Genomic DNA, 27233 nt, shown 5'->3' with positions numbered 1-27233 from the left:
TATATCATGACTTTATTCTTATTGAACCCTATCTACAAAGGTAAGATTAAAGTCATTTGTTTTGTTTAACGATGTTGTTTTCCTAACACCATCAGTTATTAGAGAGTCTGTATTAACTAGAGGGCTCCAGCAGGGGGCGCAGAGCGCTTTTGAGCTAAATTGCAAAAGTCGGTAGTAAATGGATGGATGGACACCGCTAAAAGCTAAGCTCCTTTCAACAGCTTTCAGGTAAAATTAACTTTATATAAATAGTTTATGTTCATGAGTGTGTTATATAGAGGTGTAAACATGCTTATGGAAGTATGTTTGTCACCGTATGTGTGTGTAGCTCCAGTGAATTAAGTTAGATGCATGGCGAAAACAGCTAATGCTAATGCTAACTGCCATCCATAGAGTAGTACTGAGAGAAATTATGTTGTAGTTTCCTAATTTGAGTTGTGTGTATGTTTGCTGAAATAGCTGTGACTAATTAGGTGTATTCTGTATAAAATTGATGAGTGAGTAATTATCAGTACAATAGAAATGGGCTGAATTCACTGCAATTTTTTGTGAATTGCGGTTCATGTATGATATAATTAGTGGTACTCCATGTTAAAAACTGTGCCAGCAAGAGGATATCCGCTCAGTTGCTATTTTGACATACTTTTTGGTGTAGTAATAGTGTGTAGATGTTTGTTGCAGTACTGTAAACATGTGGATGTGGTTATTGAGGCATTACCTGAAAAAAAGTTGTCGCTGTGCATATTTTCATCAGTATTCTTCTTTCAGGACTTTTACACAATCATTCACACCCTCATTACATCCATGTAATATTAACATAAATACAATATTCTTGTGTGCAGACAATTTTTTTATGATCACATTTTATATTGCCAAGTCGCAATATAAAATCATCTTTATATTTTTATTCTTTTCTCTGTTAACATTTGCCAGTGTTGCTGCCTAATCACCAGAAGCAATAGTGCAGCTGGTGTTTGCATAGGATTTCATAAGAATTAATTTAAAAAAAATTATTGTATTGTAAGAATATTTGTATGTGCGCCACAACAATGGAACATTTGCGCCACTCACAGGATAAACTACAAAACAACACCAAAGATGCAATCCAGCTTTTATTATTAGAAGGTTTTTTTTCTTAAAAATGCATCACGTTTGGACCTCGCAAACGTGTCAAATGACTTGTTTTTGGTTCGAGTCATCAAGTATTTTTTCTTTGAGTGAGCATAAACACGTTTAACTCCCTCTTTGTCAAATCGTCTACTGAAAAAAAGATAGAAAAATCACAGTTCCATCATCTCGTCAGAAAGTTCTGTAAGAAGTACTAAACACCAAACGACGACACAAGAGGCTTTTGAGGAGAAAAAAGCAAGAAATGGGGAGGGGCGCAGCAAGACCCCGCCTTCAAGGCACAGTGACGTGAAAGGGACTCCCGGGCACGTGGTCATCGCCCCATTTTACAATAAGAATATAGTTTCCCACCTCTTTGACCGTGTATGTAACATTATACAACTTGTGGCCCGCGTGCTTGACATAGACCTCCTCGCAGGGCGCCTTAGGCCCGTGCACGCCCACCATCAACATGTTGGTTCCTGCAAGCAGGACCAATCAGGACCAAGACTCTCATTTGGACAGACACATCACAAATATATTTTACCTACCCGCTTTGCAGCAGTCCACTGTGAACGAGTTCTTCTGGCCCACAAAGGCTTTGGATAGGCCGGCGCCCATGGAGACTACCTTACTGGCATCTGAGGAGAATTTGGGCAATGAGGCAAAGGCACTTCCCGCCGCAGACGACTTGGTTACGGTTTCTACGAGAACGGATGACGTCTCATGAAGACTGGTACCCCCGGACAGGCGTGAACCTGAGGACATGCACACCAATATGAAGATTCAGAACCCTCGCTTTAAAATGCTAAAGCTCCAGGAGTTCTGGTGCAAACCTACCTGAGACTTTGGCCTTGAAGGGGCTACCGACAATGTGCTGGGCTCCTCCATATTTGATGGAAATCAGATAGTTTCCAGGAGCCAGTGGGGTATAAGAGATCCGGTAGCCGTCACTGCAATCCTGACAGTTCATTTGGACTTTGGATGGACCGTCAATGGTCACCGACAGAGCGCCACAACCAGCATTACACGTGTTCACACTGAACTCTGAGGCCACGCCTACAAAACAGGAGTCCATGAAATCCAACGTATGACACATATGTCTTTCTTTTTAACGAACCTGTAGTGCCACCCTCAAGGCCCGGCCCAGAGGCCAACACTTTGCTGGGGTCACCCACTTGACTAGGTTCTCCCACTCGGATCTTGAAAGGGCTTCCGGGTACGTGGCTGCCGTTGAAACGGACATTGATGGAATGAACACCGTTCTCTTTGGGGATAAACCTGATAGCGTGCTGATCTGCAGTCAAAAAATAGTTTTCTCTTATTAATTTTAGACTGGGCACGGCAGGCTTGGATTTTCACCACTTCATCTGCATACTGGTTCACTTTGGCTTATATTCCAAGATATACAGACGTGAATCCAGACATCTCACCACCATCCACTTGGGTAATGAAACAGTCCTCCGTGGCCCCAGAAGGTGCATGGATCTTGGCGTCGATCAGGCCTTGAGCTCCATTTAGTTGTACGGCGAAGCATGCTTCCTGGTTCACCTTTAGTCCAGCTTCCTGAGATGACACCAACATCAACAAAAAAGTGACCTTCCGTTAGATGTTGAACAGAGTGTAAATGTGATGGTTATGGGTCACCTGAAGGCTGGTAATGGTAAGGCGGCGGGCGTCGTCAGACAAGGTGGCCACAGGGACACTGAAGGGCGAGTCTGGAATGTGCTCATCGTTGAATTTTATTGAGACCTCATAATCACCTGGCAGGAGCAAGGAATAAGAGGCTTGACAGGGCTGGGAGGTGTTGTACTTTAGACAGTCATCTCACCAGGCTCCTGGACCACATAGGAGACCCCACAGGAACCATCCTTGCGGTCCTCAAAGGTGATCTCAGCCTTGCTGGGCCCCTCCACTGCGATTGACAGCCCACCCGCCCCCGCCTCTCTCGTCCAGATGCTGAACTCAGCTGGAAGACACAATTTGACTTGAGCTGCAATACCCTCAGCATAAACCCGTGCATTAAGGCGACCTTGTCCAAGACCTTAAACTTCAGTTGTTGAACCCACCCGGAATGCCAGCAACACCTCGCTCCAGACCTGTGCCGCCTGCTCGCACCTTATGGGCCCCTCCCTCTCCCAGGGGTCCTACGGTGAACTGGAAGGGGCTACCAGGGACGTGTTGTCCTCGATACTTGACATTGACCACGTGTGCTCCCATCTCCTGGGGAACGAATCGCACGCTGTACGTGCTGTCCTCGCCTCGGATAATCTCGGCGTCCTCACACTTGCCACCAGGACTTGTCACCTGTGCTGTCATTTCTTGGGTGGCGGTTTCCCCTGTGGGAGTGGACACAGCTATGAGCTGAGGAGATGCAGTAAAAACTCGTCATGTGAAGGTCATGTGACTTCGACATCATTCAACAGCGATATTGTAATCATTTTAATGGACACGTACAAACACACGCACAGTGAGTAGATGAATGATGAACTAGATTTTTCAGGGCCGATACTGATTATAAGTAGTCAAGAAGGCCAATAACCAATGTTTGGTGCCAATATTAATTTGCGGTAAAAGTTATTTAAACATGAATAGTTTATGTCAGTAACCATGCTGGACAAGGCTTTAAGTAGTTTTTTTAACATTACTTTTAGTAAACATTGGACTAGTGGCAACTTAATGTTTTATGAGGCGCTTATGTTGTGGTTAATTCAGCACCGAACAGCATAAGGGGATTTCACAAACACCATTATTATGTGTGTCTAATGATGTGGTTCAGAGTAGCATCAACATTTGCAATTTAAAATATGGGAACACTTATGGGAAAATTGTTAGGGCAGGGCTGGGCAAACGGGCTGGTGAGCAGTGGTTATAACTTATCTACTTCACTAATTATTATTTTATATACTACATAGTAGGGATCGACTGATTATCGGTGCCGATATTTGACATTTTGGCGTATATCAATACCGGCCTTCTTAAATTGGTATTGGCTGATATTAAAAAAAAAATTTCAACTACAACAGAAATACATTAGCAGATACAATATAACGTATACTAATATGATACCCGTATTTAGTATTAAAAATAGTTATAAGTAGGAAGTAAGTTAGTTTTAACAACCTGTGCTCCTTTCTACTAAGGCTGCGCTGCTGTGCTCAGACGCACACACCCTCCCTTTCTTTCTCTTCTCAGAGTGCTGATTGCCGAGCACATCTAATCTGTATACAAGAACTTGTCAGAACTTACATTTATGGTTGGAATTCCAGTTTTTGTCATTCTTTCCTGGAGTTATTTTCTTCCTTCCTTCTTTGACCCGTTTTGTTTCACTTGTAGCATGCATGGGCTCATTAAAGGGGAACTGCACGTTTTTAGGAATTTTGCCTGTCATTCACAATCATTATGAAAGACGTGACAACGGATGTATTTTTAAAATGCATTCTAAATAGAAAACAAATGCGATCAAAAGTTTGCTTATAGTGGAGCCTATGGGAGTTGCTGTCTGGCCTATAAAACCCTCAAAAAAACATCCAAACACCTCCTTTAAGGTTTTATATACATGATGTAAGTATACCTGTATATGTAACGTAGTAATGGGCACAATAATAATAACATTTAATATTTATCTATTTTGATCATTTAAAAAAAAATGTGGCGCATTAATTTAAAAAAAAGCATCACGACGTTCGCTTTTTTTTTTAACATCACTGATTACTGTTCACTGCAGACTTCATGAGAGCCAACAAACATTAAAACATCACTTACTGTGCAATGTCTGCTGTCATTAGGATGCCGACTGATAGAATCTTGTCATATTTCCGTTTAGATGAAGAATTATTCATAATCCTTGCAAAGAAAGGGGGGTGGAACCAGCTGTTATCCAGCTGTTTACTGACGTATACTAGTCATGTTTGGATACATTTTACTGCAAATGAATATCTCGAATGTAGGTTATAGGCCTCCTTGACTAATAATCGGTATCAGCCCTGAAAAAAACATTATCTGCTGATGTAGTGCTATTGCAGTTGTAAAAAAAACGATATACCGTATGTCAACATGCCAAATATCAGCGCCGATAATTGGCCCTGCCAATCATCAGTCAATCTCTAGAATGAACACGCACCCTGCTGCGATGGCGACCTCCCACCAAAGCTGTTCAGACTGTCCCGTTCTAGGAAGTCTTCAAAGACATCTCTGAACGGCTCTCCAACCTGCGTGCTCTCTTCCACACGCACTTCCCGCTTGGTCTCGCCGCCGCGTGATTTGCTGATCTCCGTTCGCTCAGTGCGTGTGTATGTGTGGCTGCTGCGTGTGAAGGTGCGAGTGACGCGTTCCTGCGCTGAGACCATCTGAAACCAGTTTCCTGTGGCCAGAAACAAAAGGGCATTAAGGATGCAGAAGGCGGGCAGAGCAGGCACAGTGATCTTACAACGACCCGTTAAGCTTACCTGGGATCTTGAGGTTCAGGTCACAGGTGCTTCCCACGCTGGCAATGGCGGGTGCCTGGCGCTTCCTGGTGATGCTCTCCTTCATCCTGCCCTCGCCAAATACTTTTACAGTGAAGGGACTTCCTGTGGCCACAGTGGAACAGGTCACATGACACATTCTGCTGTCCTGTTGAGGGTGTGGGTGGAGTACCTGGGACGTGCTGGTCTGCAAACTTGATGTTGATGATGTAGTTTCCTGGCTCAGTGGGACAGTAGGTAACGCGACATGTGCCGTCCTCCACATCCTCGCAGTTAATGTCCACTTTGCTGGGACCCTCGATAGACAGACCCAGACCGCCGTAACCTGCCAAAACAGACTTTACTTAGGCTTTACAACAGCGGTAAGCAGGCCAAAGGGGGTCAAGGACGTACCGGCAGTCCGGGTGTCGACGATGAAGTGGGCAACCTCAAAAGTGCGTCCCTCTAGCAGACCCGGTCCAAACACTTTTACCTTGCTGGCGTCACCGATCTCTGACTGGGCCACCATGATCTTAAACGGGCTGTTGGTCACATGTTTGCCGCCCTTCATCACGCTCACAACATGCTCACCCACTTCCTTTGGCGTGAATGAGATTCCTGACACAACAAACACTAAAGTCTCGCTCTGGTTCTATGTCAATGATATAGTCGACAAAAACGGAAGAAAATAAAACTTTTCTAAAAAGCCAGTGGGAAAACAGCTCAAGTGTCAGGTTACGGGGCGAGTATTTGGGGTGACGAGTAAACATACCAATATGTCTGTTAAGAAGTCTCTTCAGGATACACGCCTCCTCGCTTCCGGATGGAGCTTGGATAGTCGCCGTCAGACTGCTCAAGTCCGTCTCGGTGATCTTCAAGCAGACGTCGGTTTCCGTACCAACGTTGAGCTGAGATGAAGTGATAGGGCCGTCGCCTGAAGACACACACAGGGGCTGCAGCACGTGTACCAATCGACAAGTGGCCAATGACCGTTTAAGTACCGGTTATCTTGGCGGTGAAAGGGCTGCCGGCGATGTGCTTGTCATCAAACTTGACGATGATGTTATAGTCCCCAGCCGCCGTGGGCAAGTAGGACACGGTGCAGGTGCCATTTTTGTTGTCTTTGCAGCTGATCTCGGCTTTGGACGGTCCTTCCACTGCCAGAGACAAACCGCCTGCACCCACTCGGATCATAAGAACCATCCAAAGATGTCCACAAGAACACACATACTTTTAAGAAAGCAGTACCTTCTCCAGCGTCCTTGGTAGCGATCATAAAGGTCGCCGGTTCATTAGCGACACCGTGGCTCAAACCGGGGCCGTATGCGGTCACATGAACGCTATTTATGGCATCTACAAAAAACTGTAGTGGACTTCCTGGATGGATGGTAAATGCAAAATTCAGATCATGTTCTGACGATGGATAAGTCAGACAGCACAATGTACCTGGGATGTGATGGCCGTCGTACTTAATGTCCATCACATGCAAGCCACGTTCGGTCGGCGAGTACCTAACAGTGACGGTGCCATCCTTGTTGTCTGCGATGTGCGGACAGGCTGCACGCCCAGAAGGCATTCGCACTTCACCTGCACGGCACACAATGATGACATCATTCCAGGTCAGCCCACCAGAGATCTGTGCATCCAATAAAATAAGTCTCACCTGTGATTTCTCCTGTCTGCACGGTGAAAGGAATGACCAGACTGAATGGACGCAGCACGGCCTGCATCCCATTGACGGGGACCATGGGGTTGTTTGTCGCCTAGTTAAACAGAGAAATAGGGACGACTTATGATGACATCTTTATGGCAGCAGAAACGCCACCTTCACAAAGACGCAGCCGGGTGTGGGCGTGGCTTTAGTGGCTTATCATGCAGATGAGTCATGCGGCGTGTACCTGCTGCAAGGGTGGGGTCACATGATCCCTGGTCACCTCAACAACACTTCATACACGAACAGAAATGTTAGAAATGAAACAAGCTTAATTGGGTCCACTAGACATAGTTAGATTGTTAATGACGACGTTGATACCCACGGTGTGCATGGGACTCACCAGTACATGGAAGGGACTGTTGGGGATGTGCTCCCCTCCAAAGCGGATGGTGATGACATACTTCCCGGGCTCAGGCGCCGTGTAATAAATATCGAATGTCCCATCAGCATTTTCCACCACATCCACGTCAAGCTCGGCGCCATCAGGGGTCGAAACCTTGCAGGTAACCTTGCCTTTCCCAGCAGCCTTTGCGTCAACAGTAATTATGGTTTCTTCTCCGATCTGGATGGCCGGACCGACACCGGATCCTAACAAGATAGATATCACATCATGACTGATTGTCATAATGCTTTGTTGATTAAAAATCAATTATTGAGCAATGATGGCAAGACACTATCTGCACAGATTGTCATTCCTGTCGAACTATCAACAAAAAAGTTAAGAGGCAAGTTTAGGAAACAGGTCAACAATGTATTAGGTGAAATGTAGTACCTGATCCATGTCCCCCAATGGATACTGTAGGACGAGAGGAAAATATTGACAAATAATGAATGATAGGAAAGGACAAATTGTGAAGGTAAGAAGGCGGGGCCTGACCTGTCACGAGACATTTGCTGGCGTCCCCCGTTGGATTGGCATGGATGCGGTAGGGCGAGTATGGGATCTCGTCACCACCATATTTGATGGTGATGGTGTAACGCCCAGTCATGTCCGGTACATAGGACACAGTGTAGGTCCCATCCCGATTGTCCCGGATGTTCGCCTTCTTGGGCTTCCCCTCAGGATCCTAGAAACATGTGTACACATGGACTAAGTGTACGAACAAGACAGCATGACGCAAGATGTGCTTCCCACCAGAGGTCTGCAAACAGCTAACTCAAATTTTTTAACCTGAAGAGGACCGGTTCCCTCCCTAAGTTTGTTTCCTGTTCAAAGTACATCGCATTTTCAGACCCTCCAGGAATTTTTTATGTTGCGATAGCGCCAATTAACACAAATTCAACTGATCCTCGTGAATTATGCACTGCCCTGCAATTTGGTCCAATTTTGGCGTAAAACATAAATGAAAAAAGTTTGCAACTTGTGGGCGATAGAGCAGACAGCAGACAATGAAGAAGCCTTTGGTAGTTTTTCTTTTTATAATAACTTTTCATTTAAATCATCTTTTTTTAAATCATAATTAATTACTATCGATATTAGTTATAATTGCTGGGATAAGCTCCAGCGCCCCCACGACCCCAAGAGGGGCAAGCAGTAGAAAATGGATGGATGGATGAATGGATGATTGAAATAGTACAGTCATTTGACAATGAGCTCAGAGAATGTGCTTTTACTAACATCTCGTGTCTACTTGTAAGTTATGGTTCATACTCTGTGGGGTGTACAAAAGAAGTGAAAGCATCAATACAGTATTTGTTTTCCAAACTAAGCACACATTTGTGTGCAAATGAAGTATACATTGTTTAGATTTGTTGAAATATCTGGCTTTTTGTGGTTAAGGTTATACAAATACTACAAACATCAACAACAGATTCATAAAATCACAAGGATTGAAATTGAAACAAAATAGGCCTGCAAAATCCTGGAGGGACTGCATTGTGCTGACTCACAGCAATGAAAGTCACTTGAAAGAGTTCCTACTCGTGAACTCTGACAACATTCATGTATCACGAGCTTTACCTAATGAATGTGCGACGCTGTTCGCAAATAAACGCTGTGTGAAGAAATGTCAACATATCCTCTTATTTCATGTAATGACGAGGCTACATGCCCACAGTCAATCAATCACTATCCGCGACATATCGACCACAACCATGCTTATGAAGCCCGTCAGAAAAGTTTTTTCAAATGTGTTTCAACTTGAATGCTTTGAAGTCAGACCTCAAGTCATGGTCCAAGCTGGATATTGTCTGTTTCTCAGCATTCTCAAATGCAGCATGAGACCAGTGGTGGCAGCAACGATATACATGACATCCCATCACACCACTTCTGGACATGTCTGGAGTCATGACCCCAAAATTTTTTGGGTCATCGCTCAAATGTTTGAGTTATGATTTAAAAATCTTGAGAAGAAACTCAGAAAAAGTGTTGTCGTGATTGAAGTCTTGAGTAGTGACTCAAAAGACTGAAGTCATGACTCAGAAGTCTGAAGTCATGCATCAAAAGTCTTTGAGTCATGATTTTAAAGTCTTGTATTGTGTCTCAAAAGTCTTGAGTCGTAACTGAAAGGACTTGTTTTAAGACTTAAAAGTCTCAAGTCATGGCTCAAGGTCTTGTGTCATGACTCCAGTCACTGCAGAAATTTATAAAAATGAAGATGGATGTTATTCGCTGTGAATAGTAGTGAGTATTTACTAATGAAAATGAAAGTTTATGAATAATTGTGTTATTTTTTCAATATACTTTGATGACTTGAGCTAATCTTAATAAACAAGGCAGGCAGGTGGAGAAGGGTATGAGTGTTGGTTGGTGAGGTGAGGTTAGGGAGTTGTTTGTGGGCAGGGCAAGGTAAGATAAGGTGGCGGCCTTACGCGGCCTCTCTTAAGAATGGAGAACGGGATGGTTTTCTTGACTATATGAGACTCCCAAACCCGGGTGGCCCAGTCCTGCACAAACACTGAGGCCTGGCGCCCGCACTCGTCTGGACCCTGCAGCGACAGCGACACACACCCCGGCAATACAGTAGGTCACATCGACAGTGTCAGGGGTTAAAAAGTAACATTTAGACACACAAGTGCCTATTGCACTAAGTCTTACAAAAACTGAAATGTTTGATTTGCTAATGCTGGGTGGTTGACATGTGTTACTCAGTGTCAACAAGCTCAGCACACTACCTAAGTCACCCCCAGCTAGCTAGCTTCAAATCAGAACGTCAAGTCAAATTCTAAAAATATATTTTTTAATGACAGGGAAAATCCCTTCTGGCTCAAAACAGACTTTGTCTAATTGTGTTTCTTGGATTTACCAAAATCTGAACGGTGAGCAATCCTTCACCAGCATCTCTGGCGTCGATGGTGAACTCCACCGGCAGACTGGCGGGAACACCGGATGTATTTAGCCCAGGACCATTGGCACGGACCTTGCTGGCATCATGAACAGGCAGGGTCTTGATCTTGAATGGACTAAAAGGGTATGCAGACATGAGACCAGGAAAAATAATCTGAATTACCTTTTTGACTATTCCTTACCTTCGAGGGACTTCCTGCTTGGCATACTTGACACTCACTGTGTACGGGCCCTCAATGGCAGGGGTGTAGTTGACCGTGTAATACCCACCACCGTTGTCTTTAACACTGACAGGCTCAGTGAAACCTAGAGAACCAACAGAAGTTCATCTTCTGTTTAGTGACTGGTTTGTGACATAATTGGACACTTGACAAAAACATTTTTAAGCAGACTGACAACAATTTAAACAGGCCCATGTTCCAGATTGTCACCTGTAGGGCCAAATATCTGGACTTCTAAAGGGGCTACACCAGTTTTGCTGCTGTCCACTGTGAAAGTCTGACAGACGTGAGCACGAACTCCACTTCCAAGACCAGGCCCAGAACACCTCACCTTAGTGGGATCAATCAGCTCTCGCACTGTGACCCGAAATGGACTTCCTGCAAATATGAGTGCTGTTGTTTAAGCCAGTGAACTCTGTACGTCCCCATGCTGGACTTCAGTCAACTCAAGATCGAGCACCTTGAATTGGAAGTCCTCCAAAGGTGACGTTGACATCATATTCTCCAGGACTAAAGGGAATGTACTCCACGCTACAGCTGCCATCTTTGTTGTCCTTACAGGACATCTTTGCCTCAGAAGGGCCCTCGATGGCAAGGCCAAGACCACCTGTGCCAGCACCCCTGAGGAGTGCAGGACAGGAAGGAGGTGAGGATCTTTAAGTACCAGTATAATGGAAAAAACAAGTTTCCTCTTTATTGAAGCTATTATCATATGTATCTGATGCATAACACCAAAAGACTTACAAAATTTGCGAGTAAATAGATATCATCAAAATAGTATAACTCGCATAGAAATTCACAAGCCATTTGGAGAAATAATGAGCAAGCCAGTCCGTGACGTCCCCGGGGGTCCCACCATTCCCTTGGTTGGTTGGTTGAAGTTTATTTCGAATATGTATGCAGTTTCAACATGATACATCATATATTTTTTCACATCATGTCCGAAAAGGAGTAGGAAGAAGCAAAGCTTATTTAATCCTACCCCCCTTCCACTTCATAGCAGGGTTGTTTGTTCTCTATAACCACTGTTATCTATTATTCTGACTGACCTCTTGTGTAACTCGGTTAGTGAATTAAAGTTAAAGTTAAAGTACCAATGATTGTCACACACACACTAGGTGTGGTGAAATTTGTCCTCTGCATTTGACCCATCCCCTTGGGGAGCAGTAGTGTGCTTTTGTAGTTATTTCTCCATATTTTTACACAATAACTCAGTTATGGTAACACTAGGGAGCAGTAGAGAATATGGAGTGATTATTGGTCTAGAACATACAGTATTTTGCTTTGTACATTATATAAATATTTATTGCCACTTTATGTTGTATATTTTTATATGAGATTTCCAGCTCATTTTATCATCTATTTTAGCACCCAAAAATTCTATTTAATTCACCCTTTCAATGTCTACTCCGCCTATTTGCATTTGTGTCTGACTTTCTCTTCTACTGTTACCGAATAGCATTATTTTAGTTTTGATAAGATTCAAAGATAGTCTGTTTTTGTCAAACTATCTCTTTCATTTGTTCACGTCTTCACTTATTATTTGTATTAGCTTCTGTGTGTTCTCTGCTGAACATAACTTGGCCGTGATGTCTGCCAATAACACTAACTTCAAATCCTTATAACAAATGTCGTTTGCATAAATATTAAACCATTTTGGTTCGATATTGATCGCAGGGGTAGGCCACAAGATATCTCCAGCGTTGTTGACATATTTTCACTTATTTCCATGTATTGCTTCCTGTTGGTTAAGTAGCTTCTTATCTCGTTCAAGACCAGCTCTCTAAATCCATGCTGTTCTAATTTGTTGATTAAGATATTTTGGTTAATTGACTAGTGTCACATGCTTTAGTTAGCTCCATAAACACTGCAGCTGCACACTTGTTTACCATCGATTTTATTGGTAATCTCCTCTGTTACTTTGATTAATGCCATTGATGATGAACTGTATTGGTCTCCTCTGTGGTTCTATGCAAGTCTTCCACTTTTATTTATGAATTTGTCCAATCTTTTATTGAATAATTTTTGGATGATTTTAAAAATTGTGGAAGTAAGGAAACAGGTCTAGAGTTTGTAAATTGGTGTTTGTTTCCAGTCTTATAAATTGTTACAACTTTTTCCATTTTCATTTTATTTGGGATTTGAAATGATAGGTTACTAATATACGTTAAAGGCTCTGAAACTTTTTCAATAACTTTTTTTATTGCTCTCATATCTATTTTGTAACAGTCAGCTAAGGTCTTGAATTTGCATCTCTTTATAATCTTTTTTTACATTATTGAGGAACATTGAGTTGAGATTTCTGTCTATGATGTCATTTAAGTCCTCAACTGACCCGGAATCTGGGATATTTTCCTCTATATTTGGTCCAATATTTACAAAGTACATATTGAAGCTTTTAGCTACTTTGTTCATATTGTCACTTTTTACGTTTTCATCTTAGGAAACAGACGTTTCCCTTCGCCAACAACAACACAGCTATTCATGTAGCTATTGTGAGGGGCCAACGATTACTGGGGGAAAATTGTGATCCAGAACCTTATATTTTTGAGCCTGAATATAAGGAGGATGAGCTACAAGTTTTAGAAGCCATGTGCTAAACAGATGCAGCTTTGGTGAAACACTAAGCATCGTGTAGCAGTATTGCTATGTGCTGAACAAGAAATACAAACTACTAACATAATTAAACAATCATTCACTGTACAATGTCTGCTCTCACTGGGATGCCGACTGATAGGTTGTTCTTATTTCCTGTTTAGATGAAGAATAAATCATAATCATCACTAAGGGTTTAAAAGAAAAGTTGCAGCAAGCTCTCGTCTTCAGTATTATTGTCTTTCTTTCCGTCTTTGGGTATAAATTGAATGTCACAGATGAACAACTTGTTGATTTATGGCTAAAAACTCCTATTATCCGGGTGAGAGGCATGATTTATAATCTAGAATTAACTTTAACCAGCTGCGACATGCTGCAGCACCAAAAGTAGCAGGACACCAGCCGGCTCAATATAGCAGCATAAGCTAGTTACCTCTCTGTTATCAATGTGTTGCTAAAAAACAGTTGGCCTGTGTTAGCGCTTATAATAACAATATTGCTAATATTTGGTTAATATTCAGGTCACAAGATGTAAATGTAGTATTTTTGGCTGGTTTTAGATGATTATTTGGAGCGCTTTGTTGGTGGAGTAGAGGAGCCCCCATTGGCTCAATTGTTAGCAGACTTTTTAAAATGATTATTATTTATGATTTGAATGCATAAAAAAAAGAAAAACATATGTGTTCTCTTTCCAAGTTCTGCGTATTTCCGGTATTACTAATCTGCTGATAATGGGCAGAGTGCAGAAGAGCTCCCCTTGTTACATCATCCAACCCTGAATCTACGGAAATTGCTAAAGATATTGGGAGCGGAATATTTAAAATGGCCATCTTAAACTGTTGCATTTTGTGGATGTTTTGACGGTATTTTGACGTACTTTGCGGATTGGAAATACAATTGGATATGGTTTACCGGATACGGTGAAACACAATTCAGCATATAAAGTCAACATGTTGACGTGAAATCACCTGGTCTCCACTGTAAACTGGTTGGGTTTACTGACCAGACCTTCCTCCAGGCCTGGCCCGTAGGCTCGCACTCGACTTGGATCACAACCTTCATTAACGGACACCCTGAACGGACTCTTGGGAACAATATCATCATTGTATGAAACTTCGATGAGATGCAGCCCTGCAAAAATAGATACACTCAATAAATGCTTAGCAAATTTGATGATAACTTGTAGAGTCCAGTGAAAACTTGTAGAGTCCAGTGAAAAAATCCAAGTCAAGTGACTGACCGTCCTCAAAAGGCATGTACTCCACACGACACGTGCCATCAGCCTTGTCTGTGATGAAAGTGTCCGTGTTGGAGCCTGATGGATTTGAAATGACCACTTTAACATGGCCACCAGAGCTGTTATTAACACTTCTGGCATCCACGATAAAATGTGTGGTGACTTCCCTCAACACTCCTGGTAAGGACCAACACCAAGGCAGCATTCAGAAACAAAGTTGAACAAGCTTGCAGGCCTAGCTCTTTACATGCTTACCTCTGGGTTCCACCCCAGGTCCGTAGACGTCAACCCCGCTGATATCCAGAGCCGGTTCCACTTGCAGGTTGGCGGGAAACTGTGGCACTAGATGTCCTCCATACTTGACAGTGATTGTATACATGCCGTGGAACTGTGGGATATAGGTGATAGAGTAGGTTCCGTCACCATTGTTCTCCACATGAACCTCAACTTTGGACCCCGACTCAGAAATAATCTCGATCGTAAGCTCCGCTTCTCCAGCTTTGGAGCAGTCCACCAGAAAAGATGCAGCCTCGTTGACTTTTCCATGCTCCAGTCCAGGCCCGCTAGCGGTTACCTTGCTCGGGTCAAACACAGACTGGACTGACGCCTTGAAAGGAGATCCGGGGATGTGCTGGTCCGCAAATAGGATGTTGATGGCGTACTCGCCAGATTCAGTGGGCAGGTAAGACACGGAGCATGAACCATCACCGTTGTCCTGGCATTCAATTTTAGCCTCACAGGGCCCTTCCACTGTCAGGCCTAACCCACCGGTCCCAGCTCCCTTTGTGTCAATAGCAAAAGGTGCCAGTATTCCTACTACGCCACCCTGAAGACCTGGACCATAAGCTCGCACCTGTGAGGTGAACAAAGATGCAGTAAATATAACTTAAACCACACCTCATCTTCTGAATATAAGGAAGTCACCTTAGAGGGGTCGGGGGGGAGGATGCCCTCTACTGCCAACGGACTTTCTGGGATGGGGTTCCCGTCATAGCTGATCTCCACAGTGTAAGGTCCTTCCTCTGGTGGAATGTACCTCACGGAATGCATCTCATTGGCTGCACCCGCCTCCACCTTGCACGGGATTGGTCGATGAGACGGAGAAATTATCTTCACATCTAGTTGGCCTTGACCACCAGCGCCCAAAGTGCTAATGTGGAACTCCTGGTCCTTTCCGACATCCACCTCTGATAGAAACAAACACCACTGAACTCAAAGGTCTCTGGCATCATGTCTTCAATTTAAAAAAAAGTTTACTAACTGTTGGCAAGACCGTGAACTTGGATCTTCTTGAGATCAAGACGCGGAGCCACTATGATGTGAAACGGACTTTTCGGGATGGGATCACCCCCATGAAGCACAGTGATGGACAAACTTCCCTAAAGAACCAAAACAATGATGTACGGCGGTTGACACCATCTCTGTCATAAGGTCAAGGGTAAAGCTCACCTGTTGGGCTGAGGTGTAGCGGACCGTGTAGGAGTAATTATGGTTGTCGATAATCTCAAAGTCGCGTACGGCATCGTCTTTTGTGGCGCCGGTAAAGTGGACTTGTGGTTGGGCTTTGCCTGCTCCTTTAGTGTAAATGGTGAAGTGAGTCGGCTTTCCCGCTTCCACGCCTACCAGGGAAGAAAAGCAAATAAATCAGAATTCTAAAGGTGTAATTCAGGATTAATAGAATATTTTTATATATGTGTAAAGCAGCTGACCCGACTTGTTGAGTCCAGGTCCTTCCGCTTTCACTTTAGCAGCATCGTGAGAAGGATCCACTTTTATCCTAAAGGGGCTGATTGGAATTTCCTGTTTCAACAACAAAAGTGGCCATTACACATCTTTTATCCTGTTTCTCTCTTTGCGGAACTGATTGTCTCACCTGGTCGGCGAACACCACCATGATGGTGTACTGACCCGACCCCGGGGGAGTGTACTTCACCGTGAATGTGTCGTTGTCATTCTTAATAATGTCAAAGTCGATGTCGGCCTCAGCTGGTCCGACCACGCCTGGCGCACACTTGATACCGATACTGACATCGCCTGGTGTCACAACCAACCTGGTTTCATGCTATGGTTATCGGGACAACAAAGACAAAGGAGTAGCTCCTCACCCTGTCCAGCCTCACTGCAATCCACAGTAAAGTAGGTCGGCTCATTGGCCTTCAGTCCAGTTCTTTCCACTCCAGGACCATACACCTTCACATTTTCCGGATGGCTGCCCTCTCCGATGCTCACCTGCTCGCAAACCCACACTTGTCACTTTCAGTAATCACTTCCATCTTGCAGTCGTTTGTGACCTTGTCGTACCCTATAGGGGCTGTTGGGGATGTTGATCTCTTCCCACGTGACAATGATGGTGTGCTTAATAGGCTTTGTGGGGACATAAACACACAGGAAGGTCTCATCACCATTGTCCCTCATATCCACATCAATGGGGCATCCTTCAGCATCCTGTGGGGGACAGTAGCATAAGATAGTCAAGGAAGAAGATACTCAAGGAGCAAGTTGTCCTCACTTGAGCGTAGAGCTTCAGCTCGCCTCTGCCAGTCTCTCGGGCGTCAATGGTGAAATCGGCTGGTTTGTTGACGATGCAGCCTACAGGGTCGAGACCTGGCCCGTAACACCTCACCTGAGAAACAGATGACAGGCTGTCTTAAACCTAGGTCAGGACAAACATAGCTGATCTTCATTGGTGAGACCTTCTCTGGGTGAAGGTCAGTGGCGGCAGGCAGGATGTGCGCCATAAAGGGGCTGTCCTTCACATCCTCATCATCACATATGACGTGAACAGCGTAGTCGCCGGGTTCCGTGGGCCAGTACCTCACATCACATGACCCGTCTCCTTTATCATCACACTCAATTTTGGCCTGAGAAGGACCCTCAATGGAGAATCCTGACCATTACCAACACATTTCACTTAACAAAAAATTTGACCTTCTGATTGGCCACATTTGAAGTTGAGAGGACGTACCCAACGTTCCCACCTCTGTCCCAATTGCCTCCACCACAAAGTCGGCACTCTTTCCCACCATTCCTGTCTCCAGACCAGGACCCCAGGCCCGCACCTTCTGAGGCCCTGCCTCCTCGCTCACATGAACATCAAACGGGCTAAAACATGCAGACACAAACACGGAACATTGCAAAAAAGATTTCAGTTATATAATATTATTATTATTATGCATCAGTTAAGTCAAGAGAGCAGCAGGTTGGATGTTCACCTGCGTGGGATGCTGTGACCCCCCCAGGTAATGATGATGATATAATTTCCTGTCACGATAGGGTAATAGTTACAACTGTAGAGTCCACCATCCACCTCGACCATCTTCACCGGCTCCTCCATGCTGTCTGCAGTAAACATGTTCAGGAGCACAACCTTAGAACTGGGTGTGGGTCACATTCAAATATATTGAGGGGCAAAAATGCTCACTTGGCCCCTTCACTGCAACTTGAAGCTCGCCGCTGCCGCCTCCTTTTGTGTAAACTTTAAAATCCGCCACTTCCTTTACCCTCAAACCTTTGGGCTGTAAGCCTCGGCCGTGTGCCCTGCAGGCGTGTGGGTTGCAGGCTGTGTGGACCAATCAGAGGGTGGCGCTGGTTAGATTGTGTTCAGTAACAGAGCGATGCTGTTAGCCATGAAAAAAGAACAGAAAAGCTGAATAGACTGCATCATTTGAAGAGAAAGAGAAAGCACATAGCTGATTTGTAACGTTGATTAGTTTTAAAAATTAATAAACAAGAGAAGCCAACCGCCTCGTCAATTAGCTCTCGCCTATGTGACAATTCATAGCAATAAAGGCTGTGGTCACCATTGTTGAAGGTCAGTCAAGAGGTCACTCGACCTCTGTAGTGACCAAGCGAGGACTCGTTGCACAGGCATTCACACGCTCACTGAAGTAGAAGAAGGATAATGCGGGTAGAGCCATGCTGTGAAGCTAGATCACTACGAGCCCAGGATTCGGTCGACAGGCACCAGTCACAATTCTGACCCCGCCTCCACTAACTTGGTCGCCTGGGTTTGGGCAGCTTTGCAGAGGGCGTTCTCCGTGAGGGTGTGCATAGCAACTGAGGTACAATCTGCACCGAAGATGCCAGCGGAGGGGTGCTCTGTGAAACTGAAGGAGTGAAGAGCAGTGGTAAAGCATGTGGCCCAGATAATACACCCCCAGTCCAGTCCACCAAGAGGAGATGTTTGTCTATAAATCAATTAAATCAGATCTAAGTACCTCAGTGTCCTTTGGGTTTTATGGTCGACCATGAAGACCTAAGCTCTAGAACAGGGGTGTCCAAACCGTGGCCCGTGGGCCAAATGCGGCCCGCAGCCATCTTCAGTTTGGCCCGCGAGACAGCAGCACAAGTTAAATTTCAATAAGCAATCTGGCCGTGGGAGGTGTTTTCATATTAAATCTAAATATCCGGCGATCTGACACGTGGCAACCTGTTGCCATCTTGTGGACAAAGTAAGAAACTCAGGTCAGTGACCATGATGTGTACTTTCTAGACATCACAAGCACAGCATTTACTTCTATGACCAATCCAAACAACCTTTTCTAGTCAGAAAAAAAATTCAACCCGCACTAAAAGTCAACACACATGGTCACACACAACACAACCTGCTCACTGAACTTTGTGGATATTATAAAAAAAAGTCCAATTACCATATAAAATTCTAAATCAGACCCATTTAAATCCATTGCTAGGCATGATGGGGAAAATGCAGAACACTCTCTCCACACTTATCCATGTTTGACTTTTAGCTGCTTGATATTTCTGATTGATCACAAAGCTTTAAAGAGGTTGTCGCGGAAGTAAGCAAGTTAGGAGTTGAACTTTTACATACTCTTAATATTCAATTATAATAACTATTAATTACATATCAGGGTTTCCCGTGGCTCTTTGTTGTTAAGGCGGGTGCCTTAACAACAAAGGCCTAAACTAAAGTCTTAACAAGCTGCTCCGCTTAGTTCTGCCTCTGCCAGTACGTCTCTGCAGCAACCAGCATTGTCCAGCAGTGCGTATACAGAGCGCATGTAACAGCCAATCAGCAGTGCGTATTCAGAGCGCATGTAACAGCCAATCTGCAGTGCGTATTTAGAGCGCATGGAGTCAGTGCTCAGGCAGGCAGAGGAGAGACGGTGGGGTGATCAGATAGGTGTTTAGCAGGTGAGCATAAGGCACCGGACTCCCCCAAAATGATAATAAACACCTCCCTGTCAACTACTAGTAACATCACTATGAGCCTGTTGACATTCTAGAAACATAAGCTGCAGCTCAGCTCGCTCGCAGTCCTTGAGGTGAAAGCTAATTAGCTTTTAGCGTAACGTTAGCTCACTGTGTGTGCGTGTGTGTTACGGACAGCAAAGCCCTGTCTGTCTGAGAGAAAGACAAGCATTATTGACCTACAGTTAACAACTAAGTTATTTCACTTTACCTTTTTCTGTGTTGATTGAGCTGTGTTGAAGCAGCAAAAAAGGACATTATGTTAAAAGAATAGTTTCCTGAAGCTGTCTCAGATAGTTGATATAATAATGTAACTGCATCATAAAGCCTACATGAATTCCATGGTGTTCAGGGATGAATAGTCTCTCCTATTACTATTGTACTATTTTTTCAGCTATAGCTACCTTAATCATTAGTAATGTAGCAGCCTAGTTTTAAATGGCATGGTACCTGCTATCACATGATGATAAAAAATAACATTTACATAATGAAAATCAACTATAGGCTTCCCAAATGCTGTAATAAATTAAGCATGATGAGTTGAACAAGCGCTGCGGGAAACCCTGGAAATATTTATATGGTTACTTTGCGTGCGGTTGGCTTTCGGCCCCTGGCCAAATTTTTTAGCCCAATGCTGCCCCCCAAGACATAAAGTTTGGACAACCCTGGTCTAGAATCAAGACTCAGGTGTCCAAGTCATACGGTTGAAAATCATCTCAACTAACGTGTGCTAATGGTTAAAACTATCACTAGCAGAAAGGGGGAAATATTTACCTTCTGCAATGTGGACCGGAAAGGGGCTTCTGGGAATCTGCTGGCTGGCAAAGGTCACATAGACCGTGTGCAGCCCCTCCAGGACGGGAACGTAGGTGCATCGAAAGACGCTGTCGCCTTTGTTCTCCAGGACTACCTCTACTGTATCCCTCCGGCCGTTTGAATCCACGATGACCACGCCCACGTCTCCGGAGCCAGCACCTAGTGGTCAACAGATGAGACCATTAGGGGACAGGGTGCAGAGACACTTGGAGTGCTTTGGGGTTTGGGACGCTTACCTGCTGTGTAGATGTCAAAGTAGGTGGGCTTGGTGGCCATGTTTCCAAAATGCTGCAGTCCCAAACCATGAGCCTGAACTCGGGTTGGGTCACCCATGGCTTTGGAGACATTGACCATGAAGGGACTCCTGTCAATGTCTTGGCCCGCAAACAAGACCTTTACCTGTGAAAGCATAAACATAGTCAAAAGTCTGTCATGGTTTCTAGGAGGTGACTTGGCATGCTAGAACAAATAATAGCAAGTTAGTCACTAAGTTGCTATGACCAGAGGTTAAGGCTAAGGTTCTGATAAGTGTGGCAAGCAAAATACTTACTTTATGAAGACCCTCCACTTTGGGCAGGTAGAACACAGAGTAGGTTCTGTTCTTGTCATTATTGGGGATCACTCGGGCCTAAAACAATCAATCAATCAATAAAAGTTAATTTATATAGCCCTTAATCACAAGTGTCTCAAAGGGCTGCAAAATCCACAACGACATGCTCGGCTCATATCCCACATCAGGGCAAGAAAAAACTAATCCTACTGGGCATGATGAGAAACCTTGGAGGGGGCCGCAGATGTGGGGACTCCCCCCCTGGGCGACCGGTGCAATGGATGCCGAGTGGATACGGTTAATAATGTGAGAACAAAGCACATGTTGTGTCCGTACCAAGCTCATTTGGATCAGCGTTTATGTGTTTAATGTCCCCACCTCTTCTGTATGACCCTCCATGTCCTCCACATAAACAAGAACCTCGCCCAGTCCAGCCTCGACTGTCTCCACCAGAAACTCTGCTGGCTTCAGAACCACATTCCCTCGAGGTTCAATGCCTTAAAAACAAAGAATTTATGAGTTCATAAAACTAACCAAGTTAGTTTTAACTAGGATTCTAGTGTTGTTTGTCCCACCTGGTCCAAAGGCTTTAGCTCTCTTTGGATGTAGTGTCTTTGCCCTCAAAGGGGCCCCAGGTTTCAGTTTCGCTTTGGGGAACTGAGACAGGTAGGTCATAACCGAGTGCTCATCCACATTGGGGTCAACAATCTCCTCCGGTGCGATGACCTGCAGACAAATGGGACAATCCTGAATTTTTCCAAGACGCTTGACACGACAGCAAGATACCTCTGAGCAAAGGCCAAAGGAAAAGGACAGAAAATGTGGAGACAGGTAAAGTGACCTGAGGTACGCCCAGCCAGTCGTCTGCCTGCTGCATAGCCTCTCTGGCATTTTCCACCGGCTGTCTTGGATCCCAAGTCTCCCAGTCCGGACAGAGACCTACAGACAGCAGCATACCTTTCAGCACCAGCAGGCACAAGTGGACCAATGATGTCTGCAGGTCCTACCGGGGGCGCAATTGTCCACCAGGGCTCCTAGGGCCTTGCCATCCCTCCAGTCCCGGTGGAAGTTGGTAATGGGCATTTGCGGCACCTTGTTCTGGATCCAGCCCAGAAGACGCTGCTTGGGGGTCAGCTTCTTGGCATCCTCATCGTCCTCGTCCTCCCACATGGGCATGGAAATGGAGTAGTGCAGGATCAGGGTCCAGATAAGACCCAGGATCAGCTTTAGATTCCCGTCCACGATGGCTTTGGAGTCTGGAGTTAAAGGAATTTTCATCAAATGATTCTCATTAGCGTAGGCAACGCCCCTTGCTTGCCACATGACCAAGGAACTAGAACATAAAAGGGCCGGTAATAACACACACAAAGATAGCATGACCTTTGACCTTGAAACACGTCATCAATGCAGGAAACTCTGACTGATGCAGACACACACAAGTCCACACAAATCGGACGAGAAAAAGAGGCAGTGTGTATGTGTGTGAGTCAGTGATGTGTCTATGGGGTGGCCGGTGCCAACCTTAAAACCTGACAGGCCACCCCAGGTGTCACCCTACTCAGAGGCGGAACAATTTGAAGCAGTGTTTTTCAAACTGTGGTACGTCTACCACTCGGGCTCCATCTAATGGTAGCCAAAGATATGCTTAGTTTAGGGTTCCCCAAAGTAAGCCTGAGGATTTACCCAAATTTACTTTTAAAACATGAATTTAGAATTTACAATGTCTACCGATCGGTGAGGTCCACAATAAATAGTGCTGACCACATGCTACACACAAGTGAAGAAAGCCCTTTAGGTAGTAATTGGACAACCACTTCAAACTCATGGTCCAATTATTCAAAAACCAACACAAAACATTACAATATGTGATACAAAAACACAATTTGCCCACTGAACTATGTGGACATAAAAAAAATGTCTGTTAGTGCCACACAATTCAAAAATACACCCATTTAACCCATTTAGTAGACCTGATGGATAATATATGAAAAACACTCTTCACACTTTTAGTTTCGCAATTTTAGTTGCTTGAGGACATCGATAGAAAATGGATAGATGAAAGTCAGGGAAGTAAACAAGTATATGTAGTCTGGCAGATACTACAGAAGCTGTGTAGCGTTAAAGCAGAGGTTCTATGGTATAAAAATAAAAAAGTGTATATACGTATGTTTAAAGTGTTTGCAAAATACCTGTCTATAGTCTAGTCTGAATATTGTATTATTGTTAATCCCACTGTGAATATTAAAATACGACAATTCATTTGCACTGTATAATAGCTGCATGTATGAAGTTTGCATTAAAAAACGTGTGAAAATCAGTTAAAGGTGCCATATGTAGAAAATGCATGTCAACTCATCATTAAATGGCCCTGATATTTCAAAAGGCATTAATAAATCATGTTCTTTTCGAATACCTTTATAACTGATAACATAGTTCAGGGGGGATATGCTCATTTCAAAATTAGATTTACATCCCCAAAATCTTGTTATTGCTTTCATTTCGATGCCCCGCTCTCTACCGTTTGACCAATTAGAAAGTCTGTGAGTGCGTCACATCCAGGTTGCCAGTTACGCACTGCCCTCTTCGTCAAGCTACTGCCACTGGTAAAGTTAGTAAACATGTCAGACCTTAGTAAATCTAAATTAAGTCCCATCTTAAAACTCATTTGTATAATCTAGCCTTTAAATAGACCCTCCTTTTTTAGACCAGGTGATCTGCCGTTTCTTTTCTTCTCTCCTCTTCTCCCCTGTCCCTTGCGAGGGGGAGTTGCATAGGTCCGGTGACCATGGATGAAGTGCTGGCTGTCCAGAGTCGGGACCCCGGGTGGACCACTAGCCTGTGCATCGGTTGGGGACATCTCTGCGCTGCTGACCCGTCTCCGCTCGGGATGGTTTCCTGCTGGCCCCACTATGGACTGGACTCTCGCTGATGTGTTGGATCCACTGTGGACTGGACTTTCACAATATTATGTCAGACCCACTCGACATCCATTGCTTTCGGTCTCCCCTAGAGGGGGGGGGTTACCCACATATGCGGTCCTCTCCAAGGTTTCTCATAGTCATTCACCGACGTCCCACTAGGGTGAGTTTTTCCTTGCCCGTATGTGGGCTCTGTACCGAGGATGTCGTTGTGGCTTGTGCAGCCCTTTGAGACACTTGTGATTTAGGGCTATATAAATAAACATTGATTGATTGATTGATTGAAAAGGCGTCGTTACGATTCTTAACTTATTCATGATAAAACCAGGAACAAAACAAGGATTTGTATGGGGAATGCCTTTGAAAGATGGAGACGATTGAAGGCCAAGAAGATTTTTTCATCTGACGCCAAACTTGCTAATTTTCTCCTTGATAGGTAAGTAATGCATTTTCGTTTTCTTATTACTTGTAATAAATGGAAATGGACATTTGGTATGTAAACTATATTGTCCATTACAGTCTATTATCTTGTCTAACAAAGCTAGTATGTTCGTGCAACGAATGCTTAGCATGCTAGGGGGGGTATTTTCTTGGCACAATATAATGCATTACATGTAATGATTTTCTACTTTGTGTGTAGACATGGTAGTAGGCCATATGATTTATGCGTAACGTGGTTTTTGCATAACGTGGGTTGGCTCATAGAACTACAGCTGCTCCTGGGGTAGACTGACTGTTTTATGGGTGCCACCCCTGGAAAAAAAAAATTCTGGACACGCCTATGGTGTGAGTTGTGCTTGCAGTTGTTTTAGGTCAACAAGTGAACAGCTGAAGAGGAACCCCAACCCCTCTTTGTTTTGTGGCGCAAACAAATATTAATGTTCAGATTTAAATTGACCTTTATTTATGCTCAGTTGCCTTGTGGTTAGAGTGTCTGCCCTGAGATCAGTAGGTTGTGAGTTCAATCCCCGGCCGAGTCATACCAAAGACTATAAGAATGGGACCTATTCCCTCCCTGCTTGACACTCAGCATCAAGGGTTGGAATTGGGGGTTAAATCACCAAAAATGATTCCGGGGCATGGCCACCGGTGCTGCTCCCTGCTCCCCTCACCTCCCAGGGCGTGATCAAGGGTGATGGGTCAAATGCAGAGAATAATTTTGCTACACCTAGTGTGTGTGTGTGACAATCATGGGTACTTTAACTTTATACACATCCTGTCACATGACCTTAACTTTGTCAGCAGTCTAGGCGATTACTGTTCTATCGGCGGAAAAAACATTCATGCATTATGGGATGGCACATCAGAGTGTCATATACATACGTGTATACACACATCTATATTCATGATCATATACATACATAATCTACTGTCATACAGGATCATGTCAATGGGCTCCATGTGGAAAGCCTGCTTCTATTTTGAGGGGGGAGGGACAAGAGTTCAGCTGTCGCCCCATCAATCACAACAGGCTCTCTTCCCCTGTTTTGGTCCCCCCTGCGCGCGCACACGCACAAACACGCGCACAAACACACGTACACAACGATGCTCCGCCCCAAGCTTCTTTTTTGTACATCTTTGTAACTGCCTCCACGTGCTTTCAATTAATGTGGACATGCCGCTGTGTCAAAAGTTAGCTTTTTTTCTGTCTAGTGACACTTGAATATGGGATTATAGAGGTCAATGTTGGAGGTAGCTGACGGTAACAACTGCTTGAAAGCACCCCCACCCCCCCCCACGCCCCCACCCACGTGACCATTCATCAGGGTTGGCTATTGGCTCTGCCCACACTTGAAAGGACTCACCTATGGAAACGAGGCGGATGTGTTCACGCTCCAGGAACTCCAGTGCCACCGACACGTTCTCCAGCTTCATCTGGCGGAAGTTGGGTCTGCCGTGGTACTTGCGGTACATGTTCTTCTGGCTCAGAACCTCCAAAAGTCCAATCAGCTTGAGGCCATCACCCAGGTCCTTTTGCAGGTCCATGATGCGCTTGTGGAGACATTTGAGGTGCTCATTGCACCACCTGGTGAACGTATTCTGCTGGATCTTCTTCCATGGAGCGTCCTCGGCCAGGTCTTTCTCAGTGGCGGGCATCTCCTCTTCTTGCCCCTCCTCCTGGACCACAAAGTTATGGAGTTGCTGCTGCTCCATGTAGCCGCTCGCCATACTTTGTCCTCGCTCACTCGCAGGAGCGTCCGCAGAGGCTCATGGGAAACTTCAAAGTGGCACAAGACGCCTGGACGGCAGCGGCGAGTACGATGAAGACAAGCGTCCACAAAGCTAGTGAGCGTCAGTGTGCAGGACTCCCTGGAATGTTCTTGCCAGACCATAATAACACTCTGCCTGATAGCCAGCCACAAGCTCATTGGGCAAGGGGGGAGGGGCTGGACGGGGCCGGACCCCCCCCCCCTGGCCGTGTCTATTTTTAAGGTTCACACAGCGGAGGAACGCTTGGGCTTACCAGGGTGACGTCATCAGCTGGCGTTTGCCATCTTCTTTGGATAATTTGCTTAAATTTGCTGAATGTGTAACCATGGCAACCATGTAGTACTTTTTTACATGTGTCGTTACTCTGTCACATTAGCTTTGTGCTATCCATCCATCCATCCATTTTCTACCGCTTGTCTCTTTTGGGGTCGCGGGGGGTGCTGGAGCCTATCTCAGCTGCATTCGGGCGGAAGGCGGGGTACACCCTGGACATCGCAGGGCCAACACAGATAGACAGACAACATTCACACTCACATTCACACACTAATCTAGGCTAAAGCTAAAAGGCAGTACTAATAATAATTTTCTTTTACAGTCACAAAAGAAGAAAAAACAGAGACAGTCACAAAAGAAGAAAAAACAGAGGCAGAAGAGATCAACAATCAACAGGCGGCTATGATGGCATCACACACACTTCATCAATCAACTATTGATGACAGTTACTACCACTACTATATTTAGATATCATACCTGATCCATGACGAGTGGTTTATGGAAGCAACACGATGGATAAGTGATTCCGCAAGAGGGCTATGAAGTCACTTCCTGTTAAGTCAAGATGACAGCGATGACCAATATAAAGTTGGCGGCCTCAACCTTCTGAGTGATGTAAAGGGAAGTCATCATTTCTGCAGTAGAAAAA

General features: G+C 44.7%; 1 protein-coding gene and 1 long non-coding RNA gene across 6 annotated transcripts; one reads left to right on the top strand and one right to left on the bottom strand.

Moving 5' to 3' along the window:
* Positions 1-153: 153 nt before the first annotated feature.
* Positions 154-27222, top strand: LOC133661460 (uncharacterized). Of its 2 annotated transcripts, XR_009827944.1 has the most exons (4): positions 154-228; positions 10544-11256; positions 11335-11419; positions 26907-27222. It is a non-coding gene; the product is annotated as an uncharacterized LOC133661460 (long non-coding RNA). The 2 variants fall into 2 exon arrangements; XR_009827943.1 differs by lacking the exon at positions 26907-27222 and having other exon boundaries at positions 11335-12204.
* Positions 1112-26376, bottom strand: flncb (filamin C, gamma b (actin binding protein 280)). Of its 4 annotated transcripts, XM_062064661.1 has the most exons (48): positions 25906-26376; positions 22190-22438; positions 22024-22121; positions 21758-21908; positions 21561-21679; positions 21183-21260; positions 20869-21031; positions 20591-20791; positions 18027-18164; positions 17818-17944; positions 17571-17707; positions 17299-17492; positions 17115-17228; positions 16907-17050; positions 16711-16834; positions 16479-16639; positions 16315-16405; positions 16055-16224; positions 15867-15984; positions 15530-15792; positions 14861-15458; positions 14609-14782; positions 14337-14499; positions 11234-11394; positions 10984-11151; positions 10735-10858; positions 10512-10668; positions 10078-10194; positions 8144-8333; positions 8039-8062; positions 7607-7854; positions 7216-7315; positions 6999-7139; positions 6801-6929; positions 6554-6727; positions 6325-6486; positions 5967-6170; positions 5746-5898; positions 5556-5678; positions 5231-5470; positions 3177-3446; positions 2939-3076; positions 2755-2870; positions 2541-2673; positions 2228-2404; positions 1948-2166; positions 1659-1865; positions 1112-1589 (listed from the first exon to the last, which is right to left on the bottom strand). In XM_062064661.1, exons 1-48 carry the CDS (start codon positions 26267-26269, stop codon positions 1402-1404), a joined length of 8202 nt encoding a protein of 2733 aa, XP_061920645.1. In that variant the 5' UTR covers positions 26270-26376; the 3' UTR covers positions 1112-1401. The 4 variants fall into 4 exon arrangements, with proteins under 4 accessions (XP_061920645.1, XP_061920646.1, XP_061920648.1 ...); XM_062064662.1 differs by lacking the exon at positions 10078-10194; XM_062064664.1 differs by lacking the exons at positions 20591-20791; positions 20869-21031; positions 21183-21260; ... (3 more) ...; positions 22190-22438; positions 25906-26376 and adding an exon at positions 18406-18570.
* Positions 27223-27233: the final 11 nt, after the last annotated feature.

Source organism: Entelurus aequoreus, linkage group LG12, assembly GCF_033978785.1.
Source record: "Entelurus aequoreus isolate RoL-2023_Sb linkage group LG12, RoL_Eaeq_v1.1, whole genome shotgun sequence".
NCBI lineage: Eukaryota > Metazoa > Chordata > Actinopteri > Syngnathiformes > Syngnathidae > Entelurus > Entelurus aequoreus.
Note: the sequence above shows the minus strand (reverse complement) of the source record. Positions and strands in the feature narration are given on the sequence as shown.